This window comes from Meriones unguiculatus, chromosome 2, assembly GCF_030254825.1.
Source record: "Meriones unguiculatus strain TT.TT164.6M chromosome 2, Bangor_MerUng_6.1, whole genome shotgun sequence".
NCBI classification, from domain to species: domain Eukaryota; kingdom Metazoa; phylum Chordata; class Mammalia; order Rodentia; family Muridae; genus Meriones; species Meriones unguiculatus.
This window is the reverse complement of record NC_083350.1, coordinates 98936778-98958576: the sequence shown is the minus strand read 5'-3', so window position 1 is coordinate 98958576 and position 21799 is coordinate 98936778. Positions and strand designations below refer to the sequence as shown.

At 38.7% G+C, this 21799-nt stretch overlaps 1 protein-coding gene across 2 annotated transcripts in view; it reads left to right on the top strand.

Moving 5' to 3' along the window:
* Apaf1 (apoptotic peptidase activating factor 1) overlaps nucleotides 1-21799 on the top strand; it is an 81769-nt gene that overhangs the window by 36444 nt on the left and 23526 nt on the right. Inside the window, exons 15-19 of one of the 2 annotated variants that reach the window (XM_060377914.1) lie at nucleotides 4364-4492; nucleotides 7068-7193; nucleotides 11900-12061; nucleotides 17025-17153; nucleotides 20079-20204. In XM_060377914.1, the coding sequence (XP_060233897.1) occupies nucleotides 4364-4492; nucleotides 7068-7193; nucleotides 11900-12061; nucleotides 17025-17153; nucleotides 20079-20204 (672 nt within the window). Of the gene's footprint in view, nucleotides 1-4363; nucleotides 4493-7067; nucleotides 7194-11899; nucleotides 12062-16786; nucleotides 16982-17024; nucleotides 17154-20078; nucleotides 20205-21799 lie in introns of those variants that run through there. The other variant, XM_060377915.1, reaches the window with a different exon arrangement.

Here is a 21799-nt window from a genome sequence, read left to right as displayed (position 1 = left end):
CCCAACTTCTGAGGAACTGCCACACTGATCTCTACCCACCAGCAATGGAGGAGTGTTCCTTCCCCTTGCTCCACATCCTCATCAGGGTGAGCCATCACTTGTGTTATTGATCTTAGTCATTCTGACAGGTATAAAATGTAATCTAAAAGTAGTTTTGATTTGCATTTTCCTGATGGATAAGGATACCAAATATTTCTTTGTTTCTTAGCCATTTGAGTTTTCTCTTTTGGGAATCTTCTGTTTAGAACTGTACCCCATGTTAAAAATTGGATTATTTGGTTGTTTTTTTTTTATAACTACTTTCTTGAGTTCTTTATTTCAGATTTAGATATTATGTATTTAGATATTAGATATTGGCTATAGAGTTGGTAAAAATCTTTTCCCAGTCTGTAAGTTGCTGTTTTGTCTGATTGACAGTGCCCATTCCCTTACAGAAGCTTTTCAGTTTCATGAGGTCCCATTTATTAATTGTTAGTCTTAGTGCCTGTGCTGTTGGTGTTGTGTTAATCTTCTCCTGTGCCAATGTGTTCAAGGCTATTCCCCACTTTCTCTTTTACCAGGTTCAGTGTATCTGGCTTTATGTTAAGGTCTTTGATCCATTTGGAGTTTTGCAGGTTGATAAGTATGAATTTTTGCATTTTTTAAAATATGCTGACATCTAGTTTAACCAGCACAGTTTGTTGAAGATTTTTTTTCCCTTCCCTAGTGTGTCTTTTTGGCTTCTTTATCAAGTCAGGTGTCCATATATGTGTGGATTTATGTCCGGGCCTTCAGTTTGATTCCATTGATCAACCTGTGTGTTTTTAATGCCAATACCATACTGCTTTTATTACTATAGATTTGTAGTACAACTTGAAATTGGGGATTGTGGTATGGCCATCATTTCTTTTATCATTCAGGATGTTTTAGCTCTTCTGGGTTTTTTGTTTTTCCATATGAAGTTGAGAATTTTCCTTTCAAGGTCTGTAAAGAATTGTGCTGGAATTTTGATAGAAATTGCATTGAATCTGTAGATTAGTTTTGGTAAAATGGCCAATTTTATTATGTTAATCTTACCAATCAGTCAACATAGGAGAACTTTCCATTTTCTCTTATCTTCAATTTTGTTCTTCAAAGACTTGAAGTTTTTATCATACATGTTTTTCACTTGCTTGAGTTACCCTGAGTTATATTATTTGAGGCTATAGTGAAAGGTATTGTTTTCCTGATTTCTTTCTTAGTCCATTTGTCATTTGTATCTAGGAAGACTACCAATTTTTTTGAAGTAATTTTGTATCCAGCTACTTTGCTGAAAATATTTATCAGCTGTAGGAGTTCACTGATAGAATTTTTAGGTCACTTATGTATACTGTCATATCATCTGTAAAAAGCAATGCTTTGACTTTTTCTTTTCCAATTTGTATCCCCTTGTCTTATTGCTCTGCTAAGACTTCAAGTACAATTTTGAATAGATATGGAGAGTTTTGTTCCTGATTTTAGTGGGATTGCTTTGAGTTTTCCTCTAGTCTCCATTTAAGTTGATGTTGGCTATGGGCTTGCTGTAAACTGCCTTTATTATGTTGAGGAATGTCCCTTGTATTCCTAATCTCACCAGAACTTTTATCATGAAGGGGTGTTGGATTTCATTAGAGTCTTTTCTGGGTCTAATGAGATAATCATATTTTTTTCCAGTTTGTTTATATGGTGGATTACGTTTATTGATTTTTGTATATTGAACTATCCCTGCATCTCTGGGATGGATAGTGGCTATTTGATCATGGTAGATGATATTTTTGATTTATTCTTAGATTCAGTTTGTAATTATTTTATTATTTTATTGAGTATTCTTGCATCTATATTCAAAAGGGAAATTGGTCTATAATTCTCCTTTGTTGTGTCTTTATGTGGTTTGGGTATCACGGTAACTAGGGATTCATGAAATGAATTGGGCAATGTTCTTTCTGTTTCTGTTTTGTGGAGCAGTTTGAGGAGCATTGATGTTAACTGTTCTTGTGGTCAGTTTTGGAGAATGTTCTGTGAGGTGCAGAAAAGAAGGGGTATATTCTTTTGTGTTTGGGTGAAATGTTCTGTGAATTTCCTGTTAGGTCCATTTGGTTTACGATGTCAGTTAACTCTAGCATTTCTCTGTTTAGTTTTTGTCTGGATGACCTGAACATTGGTGAAAGCGGGGTATTGAAGTCTCCCATTCTTAGTGTATAAGGGTCTATATGTGACTTAAGATGTAGCGGTGTTTCTTTCACAAACTTGGGTGCCCTTGTGTTTGGGGTGAGAAGTTAAAAATTGTGCATTTTTCCTTTGATGAGTATATAGTGCCCTTCCTTATCTCTCTTATTAGTTTTGGCTTGAAGTCTATTTTGTTAGATATTAAAATGGCTACACCAGCTTGCTTCATAGGTCCATTTGCTTGGAATATCTTTTTTCAATCCTTTATCCTTAGGTAATGCCTATCTTTGATTTTGAGTTGTGTTTCTTGAATGCAGCAGAAGGATGAATCCTGTTTTCACATCCATTCGTTTAGTCTGTGTCTTTTTACTGGGGAACTGAGACCACTGAAATCAGTGAAAGAAGGTTGGAGATCTTTGTTTTAAGTTGTGTGTGGTGTCAGAAATGAAAGGGAGACCACAGCAGGCATTCTGCTACAGAGACTGGGGGATTGGATTTGGGGGAACAGGGAGGTAAAGATCTGCAGTCAGCCTACCTGTTTTCCTGGCATGAGTCCCAAATCCTTATTTCTAAACATTGTTTAGGTTGATCAGCTTGAAGTATTTAGCTTGTGTTTAGTTAGTATTCCCAACAGTGAGGGAGAATTAGATAAGTTAGTGAATGGGCCTGCCATCAATAGGTAGATGCATGGGTTAAATATTACTTCACATCCTAGAAGCATTATTTTAAAAACGATTAAAATCTAATTCATATTGCAAAATATATAATTTATCAAAAATAGCTTGATTCTACTTTTAACTTTATAGGCTGATTTATATAATCAGTGCAAAATAGACATTGAACACACATTGCTTATAAAAATAAGCAAAGAAAAAGAAGAGGGTAATTTTACATTGTTAGTTATTATTTCTTGGGTCTAGCCTCTAAACTGGTTTTCATTTGAAATATTTATACTAATAAGGCATTTAAGAGAAACTGAAAACCAAAGAAATGTTTTGTCACTAATATAGAGAGAGGGAGGCCTCCCTTCAGGTGTGTCTCTGTGGGTTCACTTCAAGTGCTGAAACAGGGTCTGACGTAACCAGTGCTGGTGATGAACTCATGTAAATCTTGTTGCTTTAGCATCCTGAGTGCTGGGAGTAGTCATTGCTACCATGCCCTACTTCCCTGTAGGCTTTTCAACAGTTGTAGAGGAGAGAGTCTGGGTAAATGGAGTGGGGAAAAAAGGCTGGATTGGGTTGTTTTCAGGAGTTTTAGCCCCTGAAGTGGACTTTGTCTAGCCTAAAATTGAGGTGTTGATAACACCTTGTTTAAAAAAATTTTTATTAGAGTATATTAACTATATAATACTTGTTTCCATCATACATATCCATAATTCAATTTTCATACATGTCCATAATTTATTTTTACTCCTGCCTCCTACTGTCCATATTATATTTTTACTGTAATCCTCATTGCCTTCCTATCTCCACTTTCTAGTCCTCCTGATCCCCCTCCCCCGCCTTTGGTGGGCTCAGTGGTGTTCCAGTCAGCAGTTATTTACTCTGTAACCTCGACTTGAGTCAGATTTGAGACTGGCCTTGCTGGGCAGTTCAGACTTCTAAAGTCAGAGTGATGCAGAGTGAAAGAGAGTGGCACCAAGTTCCTGTTTCTCAGGACTGAAAACAAAGCAGGAAGCAGGAATACTCACCAAAGAGCTTTAAAAAGACAAAGTCTTTGAATTTCTTGGGGAATTCTCGTAATTCTCATAAGTTATCTGACAAAGGAAGAAGTGACATAAAAGAAAAACAGGGAACTAGACCTTAGAAGTTCCAAGTGTTCCCAGCAGCATGCAGAAATCTGACCTAGCTTCTGGGCACTACTCTTTGCTGCTGTCATTTATATATAAACATGGGAAATCTTGCGTTTAACTTTTTTTTTTTTTTTTAATACAGTATCCCACTATGTAGTTCTGACTGTCCTGGAGCTCACTGTATAGACCAGGCTGGCCTTGAACTCAAAGAAATCCACCTTCCTCTGCCTCCTGAGTTCCGGGATTACAGGTGTATGCCACTATGCCTTACTCTTTGCGTATTACTTTCTGAAGTGAGGCAGAATTTGGCTGTATTTAGAGAACAGGGAATGGATTCACATTTGCTTTCCTGTTTTCCCTTTGGAAATAATGAATGTTCATGTGCTTCATTTTCTTTGTTTTCTTCAGATTTGGGATTCTGTGACCGGGAAGCTAGTACACATTTATGACGAGCACTCAGAACAAGTCAATTGCTGCCATTTCACCAACAAGAGTAATCACCTCTTGGCTACTGGGTCAAGTGACTTCTTCCTCAAAGTAAGGGTGTATATTGAAAATTACACAGATAAATTTGTGATACACCAGAATATCTCTTGATTTTTTTCATGTGTGTTGTATTGTCATTTGCTGTTGTTCTGGTTTTTTTTTTTTTTGTTTGTTTGTTTGTTTTTGGAGCCAGGGTCTTACTGTGTAGGTCTGGCTGACCTGGAACTCACTATGTAGGCCAGGCTGACCTCAAACACAGAGATGCACCTGCCTCTGCTTCCCAAGTGCTGCGATTAAAGCCATGTGCCACCGCACCCGGCTGTCTATTTTATTTTAACCATACTGCTCGGGATTAACCCAGGGCCTCACATGTGCTAAGCTAGAGCGCGGTCACTGGGCTGCCTCTCCAGCTCCTTTCAGGTTTATTGTTGCAGTGACAGAAATGCTCACATGCCAGATTCCACATCCATAAGCAGAAAAGGAAAAAAGAAAGGTTATTACCAGCTTATGTAACTTCAGAGTTTACAGTGAGCCTGGACCCTGCTGTTGGTACTCCAGCCATGTCAGCTGTGCTCTCAGGTCCTCCCTTCCTCCCTGTCTTTGCTCTCTGCAAAGTTCCTTTCCTAGATCCCATAGGTCAAATTTTAGAGATGTTCCTACTTCACTCCATTTAGCTCAGGCTCACTGTTTTGTACCTGCAGTGCCAACAGGCTGGAATCCTTGGCTTGTGCACAGGTAGTCATGTAGAAGTGAGAAAGCAAGGTGGGCCTGATGTATTTGAGTTATAACTGCTTCAGAAGAAGGTACTCTTATCAGATGGAGAGGGAAGGAGGAAAAGGTATTGGTAGAAATATAAACAAAACAAAAGGTGTTGTAGGAATATAAACAGGAAAAGTATTCACTTCATGTATATTTGATAGTACTTATAATTAGGAATTATAAAAGATTTTATCTTGTATCCTCTAAATGGATGAATACAGGTAGATTGCATTTTCTGATGTACTAGAAAGATGTTATCTTCTTCTGGATTTTTAAAAAAAAATTAATTTTGTTTCAGGTCTTTGGCCCACAGTGTCACACAGTTTTTACAGTGGGATATCAGATTTTTAGGAGGTGTAAGTAAAACATTTTAGTAAAACTCAGGCTGTTGAGTATAGTGGTGCCCTCTTGTAATCCCAGCTCTTGGGAGGGTGAGGCAGGGGGAGTCTGGGTTCTATAGCCTCAGCTACAGAGTAAAAGTGTGTCTCAAACAAGTGCTATTACAACTTTCAGAAGGCATCACTGTGAGCCTTTGTGGTACAGGGCTACCCTGGCATATATTGGGCCCCAGGTTCAAGCCTCAGCACTGCAAAAAAGAAAAATTAAGATTTTTCCAGTCATATTTTATAAAAGCTTTATTTACATCCTACACTAGCCTTTTTTAAAAGAGCTATTTACAGAAAATCCCATGTATGTCATTTCACCCAAAATATTTCAGCTTCACTCCTAGAAATAGGTACCAGGCCGTGTCCACACCTAAGAGCAGTGAACTGTAGTTTGCTATGTGCCTGGCTGGTGTTAACTTTCCCATATGTGGTCTCAAACCCTACTTTCAACCATAGGTTTATTAGACTCATAACCCAAAATAACTTGGCTCTTGGCAGTTGTCTCTTTTATTCTCTTAAAAACTCTTTTTCTTCATTTTCCTTTTCATGGTGTTGGTTTACTAGACAAATGGAATTACTTGTCCTGTGGATTGTATCACTGATTTGTTGGGTGGCTTACTGCACTATTACTTGACTTGATCTGTAGTTCCTGTATTCTGGTATCAGTGAAGGTTTTGAAGTTTTTAGGCCATTAATAGCTTTTCCTCTAGTTAGTGATTTCAAGATTTGGGAAGTCTTAGAAAAATGTAAACATTGCTCAGACCATTTTGTAACCTAGCATTTAAAAATATGGAGATAATTTGCACATTACTTATTGATTTTGGTAACTAATTAAATACGAGGATTCTAAACTACTCAGTTAAAAATATGCAGCGATTGTTCAGTTAATTTAGTGTTCAGAAGAAAAGCCTAGTGAGGCCTGCAAGTCCCTTAGTGGATTGAGATGTTGATCGAAGGGTTGCTGTGTTATTAATCACAAGTGTCTCTTTGTATTTGACAACTTTATGTTACTATGAATTGAACATCATTCTGTAACCAAAAGCTCAAATGAAAAGGAAGAACTTAGTATGATTTTTACTTTTCTCCATTTAGCTTAGATTGATTTTTCTTTTTATAACTAATTTTTATTTATTGGAAGAGCAGTGAAAGCTCTCTAGCCCCTATTTAGTATAGATTTTAAAATATGTCTTTTGGCAGTTTGTTTCACATATACAGTGTATTTTGATCATATCCAACCTAGCTCTCCCCTCTCATTTCCCCTCTCATTTTCCACCTTTCCCAGTCTCCACTTCCTCTTCCACCTAATTATAGTTTTAAAGGGGCCAGATGCCTGGCCTGGTCCAGAGCCTTTGAGCTTCAGTGATCCTTCTGTTTCAGCCTTCCAAGTAGCTGAGTTACAGGTGTGTCCACTACACCTGTCCATACTGGTCTCCAGTACTGATTTTTTTTTTTAACTTACGTATTTTTTCCTTTCCAAATAGCTCTGGGACTTGAATCAGAAACAATGTCGAAATACCATGTTTGGTCACACAAACTCAGTCAATCACTGCAGATTTTCACCAGACGATGAGCTCTTGGCTAGTTGCTCAGCTGATGGGACATTAAAGGTAAGCCTTTGTGTGTCGTTCGTTAGAGGGAACCTTATGATATGGGATGGGTCTAAGTTTCTGTTGGTGTTAATAGTGTTTCAAAACTGTGACACAAGCCCAAGATAAACAACTTACTAAGGAGGGAAGAGCTATTTTTGTTTATAGTTTCAGAGGTTTTAATCCGCCCCTGTTGTCTCTGTGCTTGTGGCAAGGCAAGTGCCTTGCGGCAGGGGCTGTGTGGTGAAAGGAATGGCCCACCTAGTGCTGGAAGCGAAGCAGAAAACGTGAAGCAACTGGGACCCCACTGTCCCCTTCAGGGGTACCTGTCATAGCCCTCATCCTTCAGGCTCTAAAACTGGCTCTCAACCGGTCGTTGAAACCCTTTGGCAAACCTCTATCTCCAAAAATATTTACATGAGATTTATGACAGTAGCAAAATTACAGTTATGAAGTAGTAATGAAAATAACTTTATGGTTGGGGTCACTACAACTTGATGAACTGTATTAAAGGGTTGCAGGTTTAGGAAGGTTGAGAACCCACTGCTCTAGGCTCCTGATACAGTGCCACATACTGGGAACCACAGCTTCAGCTTGAAGGCCTTTTGCAGAGTTTCTAGATCTAGACCATAGCAGCATATTTTTTAAGTATTAGTAGAAAAGAGTCTTTTCCTTCAGCTTCTAAGAATCTCTGTTGTACTGTTGTTTTTGAATGGCTTATAACCTAGTGTTTAAATTCTCAACTTTAAGCATATCTTACATTTTAAACATATATGCATCTAGCAGTTTTAGGTCTGTAGAGTCAGGAGGCAGGTTAATCTGTGTCTGTTTTCTCCAAAGGGTATAAAATCCAGTTTTATTTTTAGTCTGGTTTTGTTGTTGTTGAAGAGTCTAGGGAACTGTAGATTGTGTGAAAAGTGGCATGTTCTGTATTTTATCTGTCACTTTTGGAGTCTTCTTGACTTGTTCAATTTCTTCTTCTGTATTTTCTTCTTCTAGAATATTTGTTTTTGAATTTTTAATTTTTTTCCTTGCCTTTCCTCATTTTGCCTTTCTGGAAATCTTTTCTTTTGCCTCAATTTTCCTAGTATTTAAAAATACAGTAGTAAAGGCTGCAGAGATGGCTCAGAGGTTAAGAACATTGGTTGTTCTTCCAAAGGTCCTGAGTTCAATTCCCAGGAACCACATGGTGGCTCATAACCATCTATAGTGAGATCTGGTGCCTTCTTCTGGTGCACAGACAAACATGCAGGCAGAATGCTGTATAAATAATAAATAAATCTTAAGAGAAAAAAAAAGGAAAAACAAAATGTGAGACTAGACATGGTGGCACATACCTTTAGAGAGGCTGGAGAGATGGCTCAGAGGTTAAGAGCACTAACAAAGGTCCCGAGTTCAATTCCCAGCAACCACATGGTGGCTCACAACCATCTATAATGAGATCTGGTGTCCTCTTCTATCATTCTGGTGTACATGCAGGCAGAACTCTGTATACATAATAAATAAAGAAATCTTTAAAAAATATATTAGTATTTTAAAACTTTGCTATCAGATTTTCAGTACCTGTTCATAGACTTACTTTTTAAATTTTATTTTAAATATTATACTGCTATTTCATGATTATACTTTTTTTCATTTTGTCAATATGACAAAAACAATATGAATAATTTTTTGGGCCTTAGATCTTATTATGATGGTTTTGAGCCATGTGGTTGCTGGGAATTTAACTTGGGGCCTTTAGAAGAACAGCCAGTGCTCTTAAACCTCTGAGCCATCTCTCCAGCCCCTGCTTTTTATTTTTTTATCTTGTGGGTTATGCCTAGGGAAAAAAAAATCCTTTTACTATTGTTTTACATGGTTTTGGGAGGGCATTCAGGTAAGTGTGTTTTTATCTATGTCTTTAAGCCAAGCTTTATTTCTTTTAGTAACACTTTCTATATATCTGTGCTTGAAACTTGAGTATAGTCTGTCTTTTCACTTAGCACTTTTTAAAAATCGTGCATTCAATATTCACTATGTGCTAGATACTGTGCTATGCCTTTGGGTTTAATAACTAGAAGAAAAAAAAGTATGCTCTTTAGTCTGGTTATTCAGAATAAAGTCAAGGTAGAAGGTAAGTGAATAAACTGAAAAGGACAAGATTATATGCAAGGTTGATTTCTCTTGTTTTCATTTTAAAGATTTGATTTTATTTTTTAAAGTTATGTGTATTTCTGTGTGTGGGTATGCTTGTGGATTGCTGGTGGTTACAAACCGAAGGCAGTGTTTCCTCCTCCTTCTGAGTCTGTCGTGTCAAATAGTTCAGCAGTGAGGGGTACACCCCCTGATTCTCTTCTCCATCCATGCCAGGCTGTTGCCAGGCCCCCTTTTTAAAGTAACGGCATTCATTCATTCATTTGCTCTCTTATTTATTTATTTATTTGTTGGTTTGTTTGTGTGTGTGTGTGCGGGCGTGTGCATATGGAGGCCAGAGGACAACTTGCAGGAGTTGGCTGTTTCTGCCATGGTGGGTTCCAGAGATTGAACTCAGGCCGTCAGGTTTGTGCTCTTACCTGAGAGCCGTTTTATCAGCCTGCAGGTCTGTTCTTGTGCAGATTCAGTGCAGCAGGTGTGAGTTTGAAGTTGATGGTTGCTGTAGCTTGCCCGGAAGATGGCACTGGCTGCCTTTTTTTCCTCTCTTCTGTCTGTTGAGTTCTTTCCACCCCCTCAGCTTCTATGTTCCCTGGACCTTAGAGGGAATGGTATGAATGTCTTGTTTAGGACCTACTCATCACTGTTATCAACTCTTTGTCAGTCATGAGTGAATACATCCTGCGTTTTTATTATCAGCCATCAGTGGATGGACACATAGGCTGATTCCATCTACTACCCAGCATCCCAGTCAGTGTACAGTCCTGAGCTAAGAAGTTTTTATGTCAAGTTGATCAGAGACATTTTAGTTTCTGTATTCATGTGTGAGTGCCACTAGCAGTGGGGACAGGCATCACTACACTCTTGGGGACAACTGCCTGTGTTGATGATGATGGCTTTCCTGCAGTGCTATTAAGCTGGTGTCACTGGCTGGCTTGCACAGTGACATGTGGAAAGCAGAGGTCCTGCAAAATAATGTTAGCTAACAGCATGTCAAGGTCAAAGCCTTGTAAAGCTTTTACCATCTGAGAGAAGATGAGCTGTAAAATTACTTTATGCCCCAAAGGCTCTGTGATTTTTTTAAGCTTGTTGTAGGGTAGCATGCAGACAAGCATGTTTTTTGTTTGTTTTTTATTTTTGTTTTTAGACCTAAATGAGAAATTATTTTAAAATGCTTTACTTAAGGATTGTTACTTAAAGCACACAAGAGCTTAGGGTGCACAGGGATCCTGGGTACAGGGGCGTGACCTCCTCAGAATGCAATAGTGTGGTTGAGAGTCTCTCCTGATGGATGAAACTTAATCACTGGCTGGCTAGGGGCTGGGATGGGTGTAGAAGCACATGCAGTTTTAGTAGGTGTAATGAAGTTAAGTTGTGTCAGCTTGCTTTTAGTTCCTAAACCTAAGTAATGGTTACCTTGTTTGTCCAACTGGCAGTATGATTTTTCATCACTGGATGATGTGACACTTGGTTTGTTTCCTTTGAAAACTTAGAAATTATTTTATGCAGCGTGTGTGTGTGTGTGTGTGTGTGTGTGTGTGTGTGTGTGTTAATGTTTGTGACCTGTTTGGAGGACAGAGGTCAAGTTGGGCAGTCAGTTCTCTCCCTTCATCACGTGGCTTGGTGGCAGGTGCTTTCACCTACCACTTACCCACTGTGCCTACCTTCTTTCTTTATCAGGGAAAACTTAACATGTTAAGTCCTATTGTCTGTTTTGTTTTATTTTATGCAGTGTAGACACAGTTGTCCCAAAGGGACACTTAGGGTTTGGCAGCTTAAAAAAAAATCTATCTATCTATCTATCTATCTATCTATCTATCTATCTATCATCCACCCATTTATTTATCTATTTCTGGCCAACCCTTGGTCCAGGACATGGTAGCCCTTATGAAGCCAGGACACTGCTCCAGGTCTGAGAGAGTAACTGTTTCCGGGGTCACTGCTTTTTGTACTTTCTGTGTGGCTACTTTAGAATAAGGCTGATTATTGCATACCCCATTCCTCAGGAGCTGGTTAGTTCTGCAGCACTGCAGAGCCCCACCAAGCACAGGGGAAGCCTTGCTTCCCCTCAGTAGAATGTTTCTCCCTTTGGGATCTCATTTTCACTGGATGCCCAGCAGGCACTGGGCCCAGGACAGTTTCCTGCTGTGCTTGACGTGTGCACCTCACGCTTGTCCCAGCAGAGGGCAGCAGCGGCCAGCTGTGAGTCTCGCCTGTGCTAGTTTTTACTGTCAGCCCGACATACTGCAAGACCCAGTTAACTTTTTTTTCCCCTTTTGAGATGAGGTCTCATGTTGTCCAGGCTGGCTTCAAACACACGATCCTCCTGCCTCAGCTGCAAAGTCCTAGCATTGTAGTGTGCCAGACTGTGCAAGTCAATTAACTTTTTCTCTAATTCTACAGGCTGTGGGTTTGTTCGCTTGTTTTTGTGAGATTGAACCTGGGCTTCTTAATTTAAAAATCTCATAAACAGTCAGACATATGTAAAAAAATTCATGAGGTAGCGTACATTTGTATGACATTCTAGTTGTAATTCTAGAGGTGTGTGTTGGGAGTAAAACAATTTTGTTTTTGTTGTGTGTTTTTTTTTTAAACAGCTTTGGGATGTGAGATCAGCAAACGAGAGGAAGAGCATTAATGTGAAGCAGTTCTTCCTGAGTTCAGAAGACCCTCAGGAGGAGGTGGAAGTCATCGTGCAGTGCTGCTCCTGGTCTGCAGATGGCGCCCAAATAATAGTGGCAGCGAAAAACAGAGTCCTCGTAAGTCCTGCCATCTGAGTCCACTCTGACATAGCTTCAACCCCTGCTACGTTTGCTCACTTTCGATGTAGCTCTGTGATTTGGGGCAGACTTCCTAATTGCTCACAATTCTTTGAAGCCATGTTCTCTGGGGGATATGGAAGGCCTGTGAGAACAGGTTATACATAGTCAGAAATACTTTATATTTTCCTAAGACACACAGTGTGAAACAGCATATTAAAGCCATACGCTACAAGAACAGATTGTAATGTAAAGTCCAATGTCCCCCAATCTATTATTAATTTTTTTATTTTATGTGATGGGTGCTTTGGCTACATGGATATCTTTGTTCAATGCCTGTGGAGGCCAGAAGAGGGTGTTGGAGCCCGTGGAACTGTAGACGCCTGTGAGCTGCCATTGGGTGCTTGGACTTGAACATAGGTCCTCAGGAAGAGCAGCCGTTGCTTTTCACTGCCGAGCCATGTTTCTAATCCCCTTCAGGTTATTTGAAGCAGAGTACTTTCTTTGTGGGGATTGTCAAAATACTTTTAAAAACAGATTTACTTTTAATTATGCGCTGGGTCTGTGTGCGGCTATGTGCTCGGAGTGAGTGGAGCGCTTGCTGAAGCCAGAGGCATTGGGTCTCCTGAAGAGGACTAACAGGTGACTGTGATCCTCTGGATATGGGTGTTGGGAACAGAACCTCTGTCCTTTCGAAGGGTGGTGTGTGCTCTAAACTGCTGAGTCATCACTCTCAGAATAATTTTTAAATCTCTTTTACAATTTGATGAAGTTGATGAGAGAACTATTCCTTAAGAACTGAATAATACTGTGAGATTTTCATAAAGCAAATAAAGATATATACAAAATAAATGGTAAAAAAATACCTTCCTTTTTTTTTTCCTCCAAGTCTCATACTAGCGTCATGTTCTGAATACTCATCAGAGTGTATAATTAAAAATATAAATACCCAATAGCTGTGGTAGATTGCTGTAGTGCCATGATGATAATGGGGGAACTGGGCTCCAGGCAGACACAGTGGTTTATGAAGACGGGTTGTGAGGAGAGCCAAATCTTGTGGTTCATGGATATTTTATCCTAATACTACCTTGAAAAGCACTGGCTGGTAGGTAGTAGAAACCAATGATACCATGTATTTAGATATAAACTCTTTGAGGGACTGGATGTGTGTTTGTTTACTGACCTAGTGATTGTGAATCTTGGTTACTTGTGGACTTAAATTCCCCTGTCAGGAAACTAAGAAGAAAAATATATCCTTTTGTCTTAAGTGTGTTAAAGTCTGTAAAAATAGAAAACAACCAATTGCTTTTGTAAAATTTGAAGATTAAAATTTTCATTTTTGTTGTGATAAAAATATATAATGTAAAATTTGCCATTTAAAACTGTTTTTTTGTTGTTGTTGTTGTTTTTGTTTTTTTCTGATAACTAGGATGTGAATGTAGGTCTTGCAGATATAGCCAAACACTTAATCATTGAGCTACAACCTCAGTTCTTTTTCATTTGTATTTTGAGATTGCCCTGGCTGGCCTTGAACACACTAGTAGTATAGCCTAGGCTTGCCCCAAATTTGCAATCTTCTTGCCTCAGCCTCCTTAGTAGATGGAGTTAAAGGTGTTCCCAAACCATTTTTATTTTTTATTTTTTTTTTTCAGATATTGAAAGGTCCAACTTTATTGTGGCTAATTAGCATCTTTTTATTTCAACAATGCAAAAGAGTTGACATTTTAAAATATTTAAGATAACTGTAGACTCACAAAAAATGCAAAGGAAGATATACAAAGGTCTACCTTTTCATTTATTCCCTTTCCTCCAGTGTTGGCCTATTTCATAGCCCAGAATAATATAAAAGTTGATCAACTAATATTTGCCCAAACCATTTTTAAATGTGTACCATTGGCATTATAATTATATTCCTAATGTAGTGCAGACATTACCACTGCATGTACCTTCCTTCCTTTGTTCCTTTGTATCTCTCTCTCTCCCTTCTTCCCTCCTTCCTTCCTCCCTTATCTGTTTGTCTCTGTGTGGTTCAGTAGACCAGGCTGGCCTTGAACTCAGGGGCCTGCCTGCCTCTGCCTCCAGAGTGCTGGGATTAAAGGCATGCACCACCAAAATCTGGCCACCACTATATATTTCTAAAAGTTCTTATCACTCAAACAGAAACTCCATTACGACGAATAATTCTCTACTCTCTGTCCCCACTCCCTGGTGACTAATAACATGACACATGAATTTGCCTGTTCTGGAAATTTTACAAGTGGAATTATATAATACTGGTTTCTTTATGCTTGACTCATTTCATTGAGCATAATGTTTTTACGGTTTATTTGTGTTACAGAATGTGTCAGAACTAAACAATCTTTCTCTTTCCCCCTCTCTGTGAGTGTGTGTGTGTGTTTGTACATTGTGTGTGTATGCACATAGTTGCTACATTTTTTTTTTTTTTAAACAAATGACTCTGTACAGGCACCTGGCATTTCCCCTCCTTTTGGCTGTTGTGAATGATGCTGCAATGAATGCTGGTGAATAAGTATCTGTTTTAGACCTTGCTTTTTTTAATTTATTTTTTATTTATTATAATTTATTCACTTTGTATCCCAGCTGTAGCCCCATCCCTTGTCCACTCCCAATCCTGCCCTCTCTCCCTCTTCTTCCATGCCCCTCCCCCAGTACACTGATAGGGGAGGTCCTCCTCCCCTTCCATCTGACCCTAGCCTATCAAGTCTCATCAGGACTGGCTGTATTGTCTTCCTTTGTGGCCTGGTAAGGCTGCTTCCCCGTCAGGGGGAGATGATCAAAGAGCAGGCCAATCAGGTCATGTCAGAGATAGCCCCTGTTCCCCTTACTAGGGAACCTACATGGAGACAGAGCTGCCATGGCAACATCTGTGCAGGGGTTCTAGGTTATCTCCATGAATGGTTCTTGGTTGTAGTATCAGTCTCAGAAAAGACCCCTGGGCCAGAATCTGGAAACACTTCAGATGTCCCTCAATTGAAGAATGGATACAGAAATTGTGGTACATTTGCAATATGGAATACTAGTCAACAATTAAAAACAAGCAAATCATGAAATTTGCAGGCAAATGGTGGGACCTAGTAAAGAGAATCCTGAGTGAGGTATTCTAGAAGCAGAAAGATACACATGGCATATACTCACTTAAAAGTGGATATTGGTCCTATGATAAGGATAATCATACTAAAATCTGTACATCTAAAGAAGCTAAGCAAGGAGGACCCTGGGTAAGATGCTCAATCTTCATTCAGAAAGACAAACGGGATAGACATTGGAAGAGGGGAAAAAACAAGGAACAAGACAGGAGCCTACCACAGAGGGCCTCTGAGAGACTCTACCCAGCAGGGTGTGCTGAGACCAAACTTTGGGCAGAGTGCAGGGAATCTTATAGAAGAAGAGGGAGATAGGAAGACTTGGAGGGGACAGGGGCTCCACAAGGAGAGTAACAAAACCAAAAAATCTGTGTCCGAGACCTTCTTTTAATAACATTTTGTATAGTTCTAATAGTGGAATTGCTTTTTTTCATTAAAAATTTATAGCCAATGAAGTAAGTATGAGGTGGTGGTTTCATTTACATTTTTCAGATGACCAGTGATGTTTAGGAAAAAAAGCCCTACTCCCCAGTGATGCCCAATGTTAGGCAAGGACTCTACCATTGAGGTAACTCCTGTACCCCAGGGAAAGATCATTTTAAAGCATTTAAAAGTCTGTTCTAGTGGAAAAGGATAAAGCACCTTGTTTTAAAGCCCTGTAGACCAGATCCCTATTTACCATGCTGAAATAGTTACCTTAGGATTACCCTTACCAATTTTTCACTCTTGTTTTCTCTTTCTCTCTCTACTTCTTTCAGACTCTTGTATTCTTCCATTCTTTTTTTCTTTCTTTCTTTTTTTTTTTTTTTTTTTGGTTTTTTGAGACAGGGTTTTTCTGTGTAGCCTTGGCTGTCCTGGACTTGCTTTGTAGACCAGGCTGGCCTCTAACTCACAGAGATCCACCTGCCTCTGCCTCCCTGAGGGCTGAGATTATACACCAGGCCTGGTGATAGACTTTTGTATTCTTAGTCTACCCCTGTTGTCAGGCCTTTTCTCTGTTGTCATTGGGACAATTTTCCATTTCGTATTTGCCAGTTTTTTTCCTCCCATGTCATTCTTAGCCACTCATTTTTAAGAATAGCCTGCCCTGGGAAACATGTAAGTGTGATCTCCTGTCCTTTGGTTTTGGCCTTCCACTCTGTGGTACCTTGGCATCTGTGCATGTCCCTGTGCTGTGTATTCACCAAACTTCTTTATGGCTCCCACTGGAAGTCTTTGTTTTCTTGTTGAGGACTGTCTATGCCTCGGTCTTAAATAACCAGACTGTATCAAGACACTATATGTGTGTATGAGGATACGTAGTCTTACCATTTGGCAAACATATTCAGTATTTGAAAATCTTTCAAGAATTGAAAGGAAGGTTGTATTACTAAAAAAATAGCCTTTTTGGTTCAAAAATGGGAAAATGATTAACTGTAATAGAGTAATTTGGTAGGTCTGGGGAGAAATAGAATTAATTGAGCTTATTTCATTTTTTTGCAGGGCTTTGCTCTGTTATTTTGGCCATCTTTGCTCATGAGTATACATCTTCTTTCTTGAGTCAGTAGCGTCAAGGAGAACTGCTCTGTGTGCTAACTTGACTGGCTTGTTCGTGTATTCACAGGGTTTTGTTTCTCTCTAGGCCAGCTTGAAAGAATGTCTGTGATGAATTTTCCTCTGCAGAAGATAGCTTTCAAGATGAGTTATCTTTTAAAATGATATATATACTGGTCTATGCCTTATTTATGGCCATCAGCATTTATGCCAGTCATCAGTAGATGTAGGTTTTCAGTACTTGTATCTTTTACAAATAAACTTAGATTCAAGATGGGTATAATTTAGGATGTTTTGTTTTTATAGATATCTCTTTATTTTGGCAGCTTTTTGATATTCATACTAGTGACCTGTTGGCAGAAATTCATACAGGACATCAGAGCACCATCCAATACTGTGACTTCTCCCCCTATGACCATTTGGCAGTGGTTGCCCTGTCCCAGTACTGTGTAGAGGTGAGTAGTTGAATTTATCTGATGGAATCTGGGTCTTCAGAGATCCAGTGATGACAAGAGTAGTGGCCTAAACCCTTAAGTGCTGAGGATGCTTTTTTGGAAAATTATGTTTTCTTCATAGCCTAGTAACATAGCTTTGGGGTATTCAATTATGTTAATAGCCTTATTATTTTAATGTGATTAAAGCCATGATTTTACAATGATGAGGTGACAGGATCATTTACCAAGTCCTTATTGAATATCCAGTGCTTGGGATTGGGGAAACAATGGAATGAGCATTGGTTTCTTAGGCATTTCTTTTTGCTTTAACCCACTTTTTAGGTGTGTACGTGTGTGTGTATTATACATGCATGTGAGTGTGTGCACCTGTGCAAGCACGTGAGCAGACCTTAATTTCTTATCACTGTATTTTTTTAAGGCAGGATCTCTCACTGGCTGGTGGCTGTACATGGAGCTTTGGGGTTTGCCTGTCTTCAACCCTAAATGTTAGGATAACAGGCACACACAGCCATGCTTGACTCTTCATGTAGGTGCTGTGTATTTGAATCCAAGTCCTTGTGCATGTGCAGAAAATGCTCTAACCCACTGAGCCCTCTCCCTGTCCCCTCTCCCCAATGTTCTAAAGTTAGCATATAAAAATAACAAGTATGTATTGTATAAAATAATAGAATTTGTTAATTTTTATATATAATATGATTTGATCACATAGGCAATTCTTAAACAGTATTGACATGTGGTATCTTGTAAGCAGTACAGACACAGGCTCTATTCTTGCAGGTGTGTGTGCGTGTGTTTGGTATATATGTGTGTGTGGTATACACATGTGACAGAGTGCACATGCAGAGACCAGGGGACACCTTGCTCACCGCCTCCTTTTTTACTGAGACAGTCTCTCACAGAGCAAAAGCTCACTGTTCTGACTATGTTGGCCTGTTGGAGAACTCTCTGGATGTGCCCATCTCTACCCGTCAGTGCTGGGTTCCACACATTTGTCTGGCTTTTAACATGGGTGCTGAGAACTCAGACTTGGATTCTGCTTGTAGAGCAAGCCTTCTTGCCCACCGAGCCATCTCCCAGCCCCAGGTGCTATTCTTTCTTAAAAGAAATGAGTTAGTTCAGATTCTTAGATAATTTGAGTAGGGTAAGATGGTAGTTATATATCTGATCAGTTAAGATAGCATTGTCATTGCCAAGCACAAATAAAATAATTCTTATAAATTACTTGTGTTTATCGTCAGCCCTTCATATCATTTCTGAGATCCTTACCCTCCATCATCCTTAGAAAGCCCCAGGAAACAATGCATGTCTTCCTTTTCGAAATGTAAGGGCTTTGTGGGGGAAGCTCAACGTGACAAATGAAGGAGAGCAAAGTTAAAGGAAAAAAAAAAGGAGGGATTCTTGAGGTTTTGTTGTTGTTGTTGTTGTGGGATTAATTTCTGTCCTTCACTGCTCCATTTCCCTGTTTAGACTCTAGAGATAGGGCAGGCCTTTCATGTAATCATTTTGTAACTGGAACTCAGCAAGTGAAAACCACTGGGCATGTGATGAAGTAATCGTTTTGTTCATGCTAATTCTGAAATCATAAAGTAGGTCTGTGATTCAAAGTGTAATGAGAGGAACTCAGGCACATATGGTACTTCATTAGACTGGAAGATATTTGAGGAATGTACAGCAGAACCCGGGACAAAGTACAGCCAGGATGGTGGCAGACTCCAGCGAATTGTGATAAGCGCGGATAAAAGGGGGATGTGTACATGGTACAAATTAGTGTGCTCATTTATTGTAGGGCTTTGTAGCCAGATCAAATGAAGGCTGGATGACCGTATTAGAGATAACCCTGATGTGGAAGCTGATTATGTTCGTTTTATTATATTTAGATTGATTAAAAGAAATGATAAAACATGTACGTGATTCTAGATTCAAAGCTTTATAATAAGTCATTTTCAGACAAATATCCTTTCCCTTCCATCATTTTCCATCTCATAGGCAGCATCTTTTTGCATATCTAAGCAGATCTCTCTACGCATGTACATGCATATCTATATCCATCTGTATGTCCCTATATATATATATATATATTTTTTTTTTTTTTTTTGAGACTGGCTCTCATATAGCCCAGGTTGGGCTCAAATTCACTATGTAGCCAAGGATGGCCCTGAGCTTCTGATTATTCTGCCACCATCTGGGTTTTCCCAATTATACCATATCCCTAGACTTTGTATTTTTTTTTAAGATTTATTTATTTATTTTATGTCTATGAGTGCTCTGTCTCCAGGTATCCCTGTGTACCAGAAGAGGGCATCAGATCTCAGTATAGATGGTTATGAGCCATTATGTGGTTGCTGGATTGAACTCAGGATCTGGAAGAGCAGATAGTGTTCTTAACCACTGAGCCATCTCTCCAGCCCCAACTTCGTAATTCTTAACAAAAAAATGCTTTTATTCATTCTTTGAGCATTTCATACATCTAATTCTTAAGTAAAATATAGTATATGTTCTTATTTTTTTCTGTTAACAGTGTATCATAGAGCTTAATTATTTTATAGGTGTTTTTCTCATCCCATTTGTTATAGTATTCCATTATGTGATTAATTATATTACCTAGCTTCCTGCTGCTTCAAGGTATTTTCTTATGTAAAATATATTCATGACTTTTGTGAGGAGTGTGTTGTGGAATGAGTCTGGGGCCATGTGTTCACTGAATGTGAGATGCACCAAAAGACCTACACCCACATGGCAATTTTTGTTACTTCTGTTTATTAAAAATACAATCGTATGAGAAATCATCTTATGTATAAGCCAGTTTTAAATTTTTGTAATGTGTATTTGTAAAAATAGTATTACCGGTCATTGTTATTTTCAGTATTCTTGTTACATTAAGCTGTTTATAATTGTGGTTTCCTGTGTTCTTTGTTCATCCTGTAGTTGTGGAATGTAGAGTCACGCTTAAAGGTAGCTGATTGCAGAGGACATTTGAGTTGGGTTCATGGTGTGATGTTTTCTCCTGATGGTTCATCATTTTTGACAGCTTCTGACGACCAAACAATAAGGGTGAGAAATACTGAGATTTTCATTTTAAACATTTATACTAAATTTATAGAGAAAGAAATTTTTGGGAAGTGTTAAGGGGGGGGTAAAATAAGAAGCTACTAGGTACATATTTATCCTGGGAAAGTAGTGTTGCATGGATTATATTAATCTCATTCATTCAGACATTTTATTGAATATTAACTGTGGGCCAGGTGCTGAGCAGTCCGTCCAGTGAGTAAATTTTGGACTCATCAGATTCTCAGGAAGACTTTTTACTTTTTCCTTTTGAATTCTCATATTTAATTATGTGATAATTCTCTTAGTTCATGTATTTTACCTTCTAATTCTATCATTATTTATTTCTACTGTCCATCTTCAGATCCTCATCATCTGTTGCTTTTCTGCATGAGAATAATATGTCTAATATGAGAGATATTAGACTCTCACGTTTTCTTTCTTAGTTTACTACATGATGTAGGATTTTTTTCTTAGATACAGTACAGTCTCACTGCTATTTTGATTTATTGGTATTGGGGAGTAAGCCCAGAGCCTCATGTTTCCACTGCTGAGAAACACCCACATTAGTGATTATGTCATTTTTGCTCAAAAACAGATAGTGGCTCTTTTGCTCATCAAAGTAAATACACACTTCTAAGTCTGCTGTTCAGCATTTCCACAGTATGATCGACTCTGGTCCCAGTCTGTCCTTCACTTTTTTCCTGTAGGTGACATTTCCCAAATACCCTGCTTGCTCTGTTCCTTTTTTTACGTAGATTCTCATGTTTCTAAAACCTTACTTTCCTGGCTCTCTGCTTGCAGGAATCTTCACCATCCTAATGTCTGCTCATGTCTTCTCTGTTCACGGGGATATCTGTCTCTTTTAGTGTTATATAATTCTGTGTCACTTTTGATTGATGCCTATCAAATTCTGACTATATAGACTTGATTTACTCTACACTTCCAGTGTTCCTCTGTCCCTTGCTTTATTTACATATTTTAGAATTACATCTAGCTGAGTCTAGGAATCCTAGTTGGTGCTTGTAACACCCAATACAATGTTTTATACGAATCATAGCTAAGATTTATTCACTACTTCATGTCAGACATTGTGCAAAGTACTTTGTATGTACTGCCTTAGTAATTCTCATAATAGGAAAAGAGCATGAAATAGGTACAAGAAAAGCCCAGTGCTACTGTATGTGCCATCTTACTAGCCTTGACCTAGAATATAAATCAACTCACTGCTTCCCTCATCAAGAAGGTCTTGTTTATAGAAAGAAAGAAAGAAAACTATGACAAAGCACAGGTTGTTTAGTGATCAACTGACTTGTGTTCTGCTGTCAGCTCTGTGTCTAATTGTAGGTGGGTATCAACCAGCCCTCACCTTCAGGGAACACTCGGCTAACCTCCCTAATGTCACAGTCTTTTGTTGTTGTTGTTATTAAAGTAGAATTCACAGACATTTGACTGCAGACCCCGCAACTCGTGTTAATAATAATAATTATTTCTTTCTAAAGGATATGCTAATGTGTTTATTGTTGTTTTATAGCCTAATAGGTGATTTTTTATAGCATAGGCATTCTAATGGTGAATCACAATTTGTTATCTTGCTTTAA